Source organism: Condylura cristata, unplaced genomic scaffold (assembly GCF_000260355.1).
Source record: "Condylura cristata isolate star-nosed mole 26May11 unplaced genomic scaffold, ConCri1.0 scaffold00024, whole genome shotgun sequence".
Lineage (NCBI taxonomy): Eukaryota > Metazoa > Chordata > Mammalia > Eulipotyphla > Talpidae > Condylura > Condylura cristata.
The window spans coordinates 33,180,841-33,193,044 of NW_004567125.1; the positions used below are offsets into that span (position 1 = coordinate 33,180,841).

Consider the following 12,204-nt stretch of genomic DNA (forward strand, 5'->3'; position numbering starts at 1 on the left):
TTAAGAGACTAAAAGGGCCCTCCCTGGTGGTACAAGGGCTTTAAGTGTAGCATTATGAAGTGATCTGCAGCCACTGCAGCAACCCCCTGCCAGGGAGGTGACCCACATGGTGCAGCAGACATCTCCCTCCTCGCCTGCCGCTCCCCTCAGCAGTGTATTTCAGTCAATCTGCCTCTTCTGTTCCCCGCTCTGTCTCTGGTGAATTCTCTTACACCATGTACCACTTGCCTTTACCCAAGTTCTTGTATGCATAAAGAAATAAATCTTCTTAAAAAATAGTTATCATTGGAGACCTAAGAGAGAGCTGTTTTAGTAGAACGATAGAGATAAAACCGTATTTCAGTGCATATACAAAAAAGAGAGAAGAAATCTATCAAATTCACAAGTGGAAGAATTAGCTTGCTGCAATGAAGGTTGAAAGGGTGCTGTGGAGAAGATTAGACTGTACACAGTATACAGAATGTATGAGCAATGATGCAAAGTTATCGACAAGTAAGAACCAATTTTCAGGTGGAGTGACTGTCTTTAAAAGTAGGAAGTATGGCAAAACATTACATGACATACACCTCAGTACCTTCTTTAAAGACTAATCCCCCAAAGCAAAGAAAGTGAAAGAAAAGATAAATGGGTTACATCAAACCCAAAATCTTCTTTACAGCAAGAGATATTACCAAAACAAAGAGACATTCTACTGACTGGGAGAAACATTTTGCACTCCAACAACTCACAAAAATATACAAAGAACTAAACCGAAAACAAAGTAAGAAACCCAGTCCAAAAAAAAAATGGGTTGAAGAATTTAAAAGATACTTCTACAAAGATGAAATGCAAATGACTCACAGGCATATGAAAAAATGCTCAACATCGCTGGAAGTCAGGAAAATGCGAAATCAAAAACAACAAGATACCATCTCACTCCAATGAGAATGGTACATATGTAAAAAGTTAGCAACAACAAATGTTGGTGAGGATGTGAAGAAAAGGGAACTCTCCTGCACTACTGGGGGGAGTGCAGACAGGTCCAGCCACTGTGGAAAGCTGTGTGGCAGTTCCTGAGACTACTAAAAATGGAGTTTACATATGGCCCAGCAATGCTATTCCTAGGAATCTACCCTAAGGACACAAAAACTTTAATTCAATAAGATACCTGTACCCCTGCGGTTATTGTAGCCCTATAGGTAAGATATAGGAACAACCCAAGTGCCCCAAAATAGATGATTGGATCAAAATGTGGCATGCATGTATTTATATATATATAGAAGAAGGTGGTAGGAACATATGCTGAGAAAGAAGAGTTAGAAGGCTGAGAACTACGAAATGTGGAGTTTTTTTGGAGTAGTTATAGTTAATTCAGAGAAATGTAGAAGGTTTACCAGGCAAGGTGGTGGAATCACTGATGTAGGGAAAAGAAGTTAGGGCAGTCAAAAAACCTAGAATGATTCATACAGACCTATGTTTTGTGTTATTCACATATCAATGGGACCATAATACTATTCACCTCCAAATGCTGATTTGAAGAATATTTGAACAACAACAACAACTATATATATATATATATATATAAAGGCTTTGTATATAGAAAAACACAGCTGCCTGCTGATTCATACCGCAGCCTCTCCTCTGACCTCCGTGACTTTCTTCCTGGTTTTAGCCTTTGTGTGTGCAAGAGACACTCATAATGGCTGCAGGCTTAACAGGACAATCTCAAATCCCTGTCAATACCTATTTCACTCTGCTGCCATAGCTATAAACACGTGCCTATTGCTCTGCATGTGGACAGGCAGCAGGCAGTGACCACAGTGCATCACAGCCTGTGCATCACTGCCTCAGGTTATTAGTTTCTGCCTTCTGAGATTACTATATTTAACTTTCTTGATGACAGTGTTTTATCTTCTCACCAGAAAATCTAAGAGCTCGTTTACCTGGTCACACAATGTGGGTGTCCCATGAGTGTGACAACTGAGAAAATAGTGGTATACAATAGTGAAGGGAGCTTGAAAGTTGAGCAAGAACACTCATGATGAGGACACACCTTCCAGTGGGTACAAGAGTAAACCAGGGAGCATCACCTGAGGGCATTGCCTTCTATATGCCCTGACTCTCTAGTGTAGCAGGTATATGCTGTTCAAGTGGTTCAATTAGTGAAGGGCAAAATCTGTAACCTTACCATGCTTGGTTTGGAGGCATCCGAAATGACCCTGCTAGAGAGTGTGTGGCTCTCAGACTCAGCTCCCAACTTCCTGACCCTTTTGTACCATCTTCCATATTGCTCCCGGACCTGCAAGGAAAAAGCACACTCTGGGTCAGCTCACTGAGAGAGGCGAGACTGGAAGAGTCCTCAGTGGGGGATGTCCAGTAGTACCTGCTGGTTGAGTAGGCAGTAGACCAGGAAGATGAAGACGCCCTGCAGGCTGTTGATGATGGTGAACAGGTAGGCCATGATCTGGGCACCAGGACCCACCTGCAGGATTCCCAAACACCATGTGCATCCCAAGATGACGACCTGAGTAGTAGCTTTAAATGTCAGCATTCTAGGTGAGAGAAGTAAGGGGATACATAATTTACCAGGAACAGCACTACCTAAGTCATTTTCTTCTCCACCCCATAAGGAATGGCCCTACCCCTCCATTGGTGATGACTTCTCAGAAAGAATTGTGATCAGCATTGATCTTTACTGTCAGTTGTTCCCCATAATGGCATTTTTATTTGGGTTGAGTGACACTTTATAATATGGTGTCAAATTTTTTATGATGTTCCTTGGATGACAATAATTTCATTAGGCCAACAAACTGAGGAAAGTACTATATATCAGGTTTTGTGCTGGCATCTGGGTCATTCCACTAATGAGTATCTACCCCCATGAAAAAAAAAAAATGCAGGCCCTCTCTGGTGGCGTAACAGGTTAAAGCACAGCCCTAAGAAGCAAAGCCACTTCAGCCTGATTTTGATCCCCGCCTGCCCTGGAGGTGATCCACATGGCTCCGCAGACCTCGCCTGACCCGCCCGCAGCTCCCCTCAGCAGTGTACTTCATCATTCTGCCTGTTCTGCTGCCCACTCTGTCTCTTGTGAATCTTCTCACCGCCCCTGCACCTTTAGCCTGTACCCCAGTTCTGTATGCACAAATAAATAAATCTTTAAAAAAATGCAAAAACTGGAGCTAGAAGGGATTATGCTCAGTGAAATAAGTCAGAAAGAAAAAGTAAAATATTAGATGTCTTCACTTATAGGAGGAATGTAGGGGAAACAAAAAAGGGATCAGAGGAAAAAATAACTATAATAAATTAGAAAACAAAATTACCAGGTGACTATACATCAGAGATATTCTATATGGGAGGAGGAATGTGATAGATCAAAACAGAAGGGAAGAGCACAAGGGACTATGGTGATGGTGCACGGACATATTGGTGGTGGGAATTCTGCAGTTATGACATGGGAGAGGAGAACATAAAAGGAAGAATAAGATATATATATATAACAAATTTGTTTTAAAATGTTATATTGAGACAAGAAAAAATGCAAAAGCATTAATACAAAGGGTTGTATAGTTTGTATTCACTGCAGCATTATTTGCAATAGCCAGGCTATGGAAACAACCTAAGTGTCCAATGGCAGGCAAGTGGATTAAGCTATGTATATAAAAACAACAGAATACTATTCAGTTATTTAAAAAGAAAAAGAAACTCTTGCCATTTTCAACATGAATGAACTAGAGAAGATTATGATAAGTGAAATAAGCCAATGGAGAAAATAAACATTGGGTCATTCCAAACTCATGCATAGAATATAAAGGAATAAAAAGGACCACAAAACATATATTAGATCTGACTGTAGCACTGAGGCTAGCACATGGACAAGGTGGGGAGGGGACCCAGTGGGCTGTGGTGGAGGATTATGTGTGTTCTGGTAGTGGGTGCCGTGTGGCAACATACATCTGAGGTGCTGTGAACTGCTACCAAAAAAATGTCAGCTAACAAAAATAATACAATTAAATTTAAAGAACAAAGGCAAGATTTCTATTTTCATAAACCTCATAGCCTATTCAAATTACTAATACAAATGAATAATGGCATGCAAATTTTTAAAAGATAATGATAAGAACGTATACTAAAAAGCATTAAATGTATTCAGTGCTTCCTAGAGCAAACTAGTGTTCAAACCTTCTATATGTGATGCTGCTTCAGACTTTTCCCGGGACTAGGTCTGTAGCCAAAAGACTGTACTGAGGGTGGGGCTTGAAAGTGTAAAGTGGACTGTGGGACACTCTCAGATTTTTCTAGTGCTATATAGGAAGATAAGTGTTCTTGCGTCTCTTGTCTGAGAACTACTGACAAAAAGTCCAAATCATGCTTATCAATCAATGTCAATTCTTTCTATTGCAGGCAGATGCACAAACTTGAATTAAAGGAATCATTTTGACTGGGGTGCCAGCAGCACACCCCACCAAAACGAAACTGTCTGCAACAGAAGAAATTACATCTGGGTTCCCTCAGACAACCTTGACAAAGGACATCAGAGAATACTGAGGGGCACATGCTTTATGTTCCTTAAGCCTCACATGTTTATGTGGTTGTCACCTCCTCTCTGTCTTACCTTGTATTATGGATGGTGGACACATCACTGTTGAGGGAAGAGAGTTTGTTTTTCAGGTACCAGAGTGCCATCAGGAAGAAAACTATATTGACCTTCAGGAAACCACAGAAATTTTATTGAATAAAATTCCAACCTATTATCTCTATCCCAGCCAGTTCAATATCAACTTCACACACCCATGGTGTTCATGTTTAGTAACAGTTTTGATGTTTATAGTTTTGGGAGTAGCCTCATAAAATCAAACTCATAACAACCCAGGGACACATCTTGATTCTATCACCCTCCCCTTTGCAATTCTGCTCTTCCAGTGACCCTAGTTGAGCATTAAGGATGCTCTAACATCATCACTCACAGAGAAGATGGCACAGACTGGTCCAAGGAAGCCCCATATCAATCCCTTCTCTGTGTGGAGCCAGCAACTGGACAAGAGAGAACAAAACCTGCATTGGCACAGGTGGTACTAGAAGGGTGTGGTGGGTATAAAGGCTGGTTGGGCCCAAACGTCTATGAATGCTTTTGTAACAGATAAATATCCATGAAAGGGAGAGGAGCATTGAATGTGGTTATTCTCCTTGCCCCCACTACATGCAGTTGCTTTGGGTTACAAGTCCAGTATGCCTGAAGGAGGAGGGGATTAGTAAATGAAACACAGAGAACATAGAAGTCAGACTTTATTAATAAACAGTGACAGAATTCATCCTTGCTGCAACACCAGAGTAGAATTCAGGGTAAGGCGGGATATTTCAGAACAATGAAGAATATGCCAAGAAAAATGGAAGAAAGTAAGAACTGAAGTGTCCAAAAATGACATCTGAAAAATAACACAGCTGGTGTGAGCAAACATGAATTTAACTGAATGCTGTGGCTAAGGGTGCAGAATTTGGGGGAGTCATTTCCTGAGTAGAGGCATGAGGTATGAAGTAGCTATCATCCTAAAGCAAAAGCATGTTTATGGAAAAAGACTAAAACCAACTATTTTAAAACTCAAATTCCCCAAACCACAGAACAAACTGAAAATAGCCTATTTAAAATAAACTTCTGAACTCTGATTAGAATGAGTGTTAGAGGGAACGCATACCCTGAGCACAGGTTTTGTAGATTCCACCCCATTCCAGACCAAAGTCATCAAGAGTCCAGGAACTACAAATACCCTCATCACCAAAGGGAGCCGCTGCACCTGAGGGTAGAGTTAAGCAGTCAGGTTTGGTCTAAGACCTGGCATGTGGACCTTGGGGGCTCTCTTGGATTTTGGCTCTTGGTCTCTTGGCAGCTTGGCTTGACTCATGGCTTTTTGCCAGCTCACAGTGTGCCATTGGGATTCCAGGTCAGCCAAATTGGTAGGATGTATAAACCAGCTTACCTCCCTCTCTTACTATTCATGTTTTCTTTTCCTTTTTTTTTTTTTTTTTTTGTAAATAAATGCTTTATTAACTGAATTGTTGATTTGTGTGTGCCTGGGGATTGAGTCTTATTATAAGTCCCTTTAAGTGGACAGCTTAGGATATATAGATGGGTGTCCTATTTCATATCAGGAGTAAGCATGTGTTGTTTTAACTTGAAGCTATTTTCATTCTTTCTCTCCACAGCCTAGGCTGCAGCAGCCACATGTTGACCACTTTGCAGGCAACAGAGCTATGCCTCCCTTTAGCGAGCCATTAATAGCATCATCACCATAGAGCAGTCAGTATTTTTTCTCACCCCTTAACTCCCTGGGGACACTTTATGCTCCAAATTTAGTGGCTATATGATTTGACAGGGAACATTCTTAGGGACAAAAAAATTGCATCTCTGAGAGCATTACCAAATAATGGAAAACTACCATCACCTTGTAACAGATATAGGTTTCATGGGCTCCACCCCCACTCCAGACAGATACTGGAACTACAAATCCCATCATACCAATGAGAATCATCTGGGACCTGAGGGTGGAGCTGAGCAGCTAGGTTGGGATAAAACCAGACATGTGGTCTCCGGGGGTCTCTTGGCTAGTGGTTCCCAGCTGGTCGTTTGGCTCTTGATCAGCTTTCAGTGTGCTGTTGGAGTTCCAGGCCAGCAGAACTGGTAGGGCATTCTAGCTAACTTGTATTTCCCTCTCTTTTCCTGGGTTGTCTCTTTTCCCTTCCCTTTGCAAATAAACCCATTATCGAACCTTTTTGTGTGTGTCTATAAGTACAAGTGAATTTTAAGCATGCAGGTAAGGACCAACAGACAGGCAACCCAGCTCGCATTGGGTTGCCCTGTAACATCACCAGCTGCCAGACTGTCATCAGTTAGTGTCAACTTGTGCAGGATTTTTTCTAAATACTGGAAGACTAAGGAACAGTAAGGAATTTTGAGAACTCTGAAATATTCCTGGAATTTTAAGGTTGAACAACACTGTGTCTGCTCAGGAAAGGCCTGGAGGAAGAAAAGCATAGGTCTCTTATCTCTGCATGACCTTGAGGTTTTGTGCAATCAAGACATGAAAGCATGGGGCTGCAGGGTGGAAAGGACAAAAGGATAAAACTGGGGCGGGAAGAACACACAGGACTATGGTGATGGCACATGTGTGAATTGGTGGTGAGAAGTCTATGGGAGTTACAACTGAGATGAAAAAGCATACACTGTACAAAAATAAAGAACAATCTAAAATATAAATATATCTTTAAAAAGATGTGAAAGCTCAGTCTGTTATGCAAACTGCTTAAAGGTGAAAGGGGAATCTTACACTGATACCTGTGTAAAAGAGTGCAAAACATGTTGCAGTCTTCTGAACAAACACTGAATAGCTCCTAAATTGAACTGAACTGGGTGTGACCCAGTAGATATTAAATTCAGAAATAAAAACAAGACTTGTAAAAATCTAACAGAAAGTTCAAGGCTACATACTGCAAGCAATGATCAATCACCAGAATTAGTGAAGGAAAGTCATTAAACAAACAAACAGCAAACTAGTGATAATGAAACTTGGAGGGGTAAGAAGCCTAATAACAGGATTATATTTCACCTAAAACACCTAGTTTTAGGGAATCCACCCATATCATGGAGGAATAAAGATCAGGATCAGCTTCTCCCTTAAAACAACTAAAAAAAAATATTTGCTCAGGGCCCTGCTTGGTGGTGCAGCAGGTTAAAGCACGGCACTAAGAAGCTAATAACGCTTCAGCATGAGTTCAATCCCTGCCCTGGACATGACCCACATGGCGCTGCAGACCTCTCCTGACCTGCCCGCTGCTCCCTCAGCAGTGTACTTCGTCAGTCGTCCTGTTCTGCTCCCCACTCTGGTGAATCCTCTTACTGCCCCTACATCTCTGGCCTGTACCCCAGTTCTGTATGTATAAATAAGTAAATCTTTAAAAAAAATTTTTGCTCAAAGGAAGATTCATAGGTTCCCCGACAGTCTCCCTTGGAAACTCTGTACTAAGTTTCCCTTGGAGGACTTGCACTGGGTTGGTGGTTTGCTGCTGGGAAAGAGATAGAAAAGGTAAGGGGAGTGAAACCAGGAAAGTAGATACCCCAGACAGCAATCCACAGCCATACAAAGCACTAGTGGAAATTTCCCTATAGGGATTTCTTAGAAAGGTAATACAGTCACACATGGGCACCAGCCAGCTTAGGACACTGGGACTCCACAATCGGCATAGGCAAGTAAAGCTCACTCCACCCTCTCCTAGAAGAGATCAGAGTCGCCAGCATGTTAGGCTCAACACAGAAAGGACTGGTGAGAGAGAACTCCCACCCCTTGGACAGTACAAGCAGGCACATAGACCTTGCCCCCAGCTGCCTGGGCAGGAGCAGAGCAGTGGAGGTTGCTGTGGTGGCCATCACCTCTGGCCACAGTGGGGAGGGGGCACACATGCCATGACCTAACTGACCCAGAGCAACAATCTTATGGACCAGCACTAGACCCCTCACCAGGAAACTCGACTTGCACAGAATAGGACCCAGAGCAGAAAGAAGCAGTGCGGGGGAGGGGGATGGGAGGCAGAGTGGAATAATACATTTGACATCATCCAAGTCAAAAACTATTTCTGCTTTAAGGACTAGACCAAATTTCCCTAGGGGGTTGTCTCAGAAAGGCATACAGTCGCACAGAGACACCAGTCAGCTTGGGACACTGGGACTCCACAGTCAGCACAGGCTTTAAAGGACATTATCAAGGAAGTGAAAAGGTACTGAAACAAAATGTGAAAATCAGATTTATTGATATTTTTCTAATTGAATATATTAAGAACACTTAAAACAGAACAATAACAAGACAAATCAACTTGAAAAATGGGGAAAAGATTTAAATAGGTATGTCTCCAGGACAAATAATCAATAAGCACATGAAAAGATGCCCAACATTAGTTGTTAGGGGAATACAAATCTAACCCAAAATAATTATCATTTCATATGCATCATGGCCAAAGTTTAAAATGTGCAAAATAAGTGTTAATGATGTGGAGAAGCTGAAACCTCATATTTTGTTGGTGGGACATGAAATTTGATATTGGAAAACAGGTGGTAGCTTGTCAGGATGCTAAACACAGATTTGCCACTAGTGATACAAAACCCAAGACAAATGCAAACACATCCACATAAAAACATGCATGTATATCAGCAACACTCACAATATCAAAGCAATTAAAACATTTTAAGCATAGCAACTGCTGAACGTGGTACATATATATAATGAAGTATTATTTACAGAACACAACCAGCTACAAGAATGAGGTCAGGATATTTGCTCCAACAGCTTGAACCTTGATAATATCATGCTCAATGAAAGAATTCAGTCCCAAAAGACCACACACAGGATGCATTGTCTAAAATAGCCCAAAGGGTGGAGCCATAGAAATAGAAAGTAGATCTGTGTCTGAAGGGAATGGGATATGAAAGTTACTGTCTACTAAGTTTGTTTTGAGGATTTGCAAGTGTTCTAAAATTACATTGCAGGGATGGCTACACACCACTCTGGATTATGCTAAAAACCACTGATATGTGCACATTTGAAGGGTAAAGTTAATGGAGTGTGATATCTATTTCCATAAAGAAATAAAAATATTAAGTCTAGTATTAAATGCTGAAATAAGAGAATGGAAGCTCTGAAAGTTGATGCCATGGATTTAAACCCTCACTATACCAGCTTATACATAAATATACCGTAAGACACTTGCTTAAAAATTTGTGTGCTTTTATGTGTTCATCTGTAAAATAGTGTAAACAATAGTATCTGCTTCATATTTTCTGTGGTGATTTAATCAACTACTATGAAAATTGTTAGAAAATCCTGACACTAAGTAGTCACCTTGTAAATCTTCACTGTGACATAAACTAGTGTTTTTGATTACTTAAATGGCTTCTACATTTCCAAGTGAAAAATTAGAATATCCTAGAAGATAATGATTAAGCATTGGTTAGATTTTTTTTTCTTGAAATCTAACATGTCTTTTGATTTCCTCTTTGCTATTTCAAGGGCACAAATTTAAATGTATTATTCTTAATCATTATAAGGAATCATTATAAGCAACACTGGGATTATTATCTAGTGTTGTTCTCCATAGTGTTAATTATTGAGTTAATCAAAATTCAGCATTGGTCCCAAGATGGCCATGGTCATGGAACAAAGGAATGCCAGTGGGATTTTGCACTTACTAGGCAGCTGTTCCATAAAGGTCAGGCCTGGATGCTGCGGAAATGGCCACAATCACAGCTGGGACTCCATAGCCCACCGGAAACATAAACTTCTTCATGAACCTGTTGACACTGGCGTAGTTGACCACCATCAGGTTGCGCGCAGTGAGGAAGAGGTGCAGGCCCTCCAGCAGCATCCAGGTGAAGGAGGCCAGGTACAGGTAGCGTAAGGTCCCTGCGATGGCGGCACACAGGACCTGGGGAGGGAGGGCATCCTCAGGAGGGGTCATGCAGTAGAATGCGGCCCCAGGACCTCTCTGCACCCTGCCACTGAAGACAGCGCTGAGGTATAGGAAGGAGTTGTCAAGAGAGGGGCTGTCTTCCACTTGCACCTGTCAGTGTGAAATTGACCCTTCACTCCCATAACCTTCCCCAGGATCCAGGGCTATTTCATTTAAATGTACATTATAGCAAGGCTCCAACTCCAGAGCTCCCAGAGGGAGAGCTGGCAATCCCCTGGGGCACTGTCACTACCTTGATTTCAGTTCTGTCAATGGCCGTGAGGAAGAGCAGGTGGGCAAGGAAGAGGCAGAGTGAGAGCTGCAGGTGGAGGGAGGTACTGATGTTCTGGATGGTTTTGCACAGCCGGAAAGTCACGGCGGCCAGGAAGAGGCAAAGCAGAGAGAGGCTCAGTCCCACGTAGGTGATCACAGCCAACACAGGATCCTCCTCCTGGGACGCAGCGGAGATGACCATTACCTACTGCTCTGTGGCAATGCCACTAACCATTTTTATTTTTATTTTCACTTCCAGGCACAATGTTCCATTCACTCCTGACGCTCACCTCTATTCCATGAGGCTATGATGGGTTCCATTCCAGGACACTCCATGTCCAGCATCCAATTCCACACCCTGATACCACTCACCTCAACACAGCACCACTGTTCCTTGCTGGCTCTAATCCTTACATGCAGAATTTGGTTCTGACAAAGGAGGAAAACCATTATGCTTGATGATGAAGGCAACTAAAAACTGGTATATAGGATAAATAGCAATTGGGCATTATATCTACTGTTTTAAATCTGTAGTATTTTCTGTAATTTGAAATTGTTCCTAATAAAATGCTGAAAATAATTAATAAGCCCTTTATGTATTCTTTATGCACACAATTTTTTGAGAATTTTTGCCATCATCACAAAAAAACTGATTTCCCTAGTGTATAAGGAATTCACATAAATCCACAAGAAATAAAGTCAATTGAAAATGACTGAGATGAAGAAAGACATTTAGGGTATTAGACTAGCTTTGTATAAGTAAGACCTTTACTGGAGCAAAGATATGGTTCCAGAAACAACTCAAAGTCCACCCACCCCAAGTCTCTTGTAGGAATTGAGAAGGAAACAACTGGTCTTAGGAAGCAAAAATCTATTTCTGTGATGTAAATTTCCTGCTTCTATTTTTTTAGAACCAATGAGCATTCTTTTTAAAAAGCTAATTTCAGAAGCATTTCTTACTAAAATGTGTAAATGAAAGAGAAATGTTAAATTAATAAAAATTTTTGGTCTCTTCCAGATACTGGTAAAGTAAATTTTGTTTCTTAAAACAAATAGAGGGGCCTGAATTTTTCTTTTAAAGACTCATTTATTTATGCAGACATGAACTGGGATATAGGCCAGAGGGGCAGGGTGTGAGAGAATTCATCTGAGATAGAGTGGGGAGCAGAACAGGTAGATCGTCTGAAATACACTGCTGAGGGGTGATGAGAGGGAGAGAAGAGAAGTCTATCGCACCATGTTGATCAGCTCCCTGGCCAGGGACGGAGCTCGTGCTGCAGTGCTGCAGATATCTTCTTAATGCTGCACTTTAACCACATGTTCCACCAGGGAGGGCCCGGTGGCTGAATTTTTTTTTTTAAGATTTATTTATTTATTCGCACAGAACTGGGGTACAGGCCAGAGATGCGGAGGGTGAGAGGATTCACCAGAGACGGAGCTGGGAGCAGAACAGGCAGATCCACG

General features: G+C 41.6%; 1 protein-coding gene across 1 annotated transcript in view; it reads right to left on the bottom strand.

Annotated features, from left to right (window-relative positions):
- Nucleotides 1-2,134: 2,134 nt before the first annotated feature.
- Nucleotides 2,135-12,204, bottom strand: part of LOC101630907 (EGF-like module-containing mucin-like hormone receptor-like 2) — a 39,695-nt gene continuing 29,625 nt past the window's right edge. The window contains exons 6-11 of the mRNA XM_012728940.1: nt 10,721-10,918; nt 10,208-10,443; nt 4,944-5,010; nt 4,592-4,683; nt 2,363-2,531; nt 2,135-2,278 (exon numbers count right to left, since the gene is read on the bottom strand). Of these exons, the coding sequence (XP_012584394.1) occupies nt 2,135-2,278; nt 2,363-2,531; nt 4,592-4,683; nt 4,944-5,010; nt 10,208-10,443; nt 10,721-10,918 (906 nt within the window). The remainder of the gene's footprint in view (nt 2,279-2,362; nt 2,532-4,591; nt 4,684-4,943; nt 5,011-10,207; nt 10,444-10,720; nt 10,919-12,204) is intronic.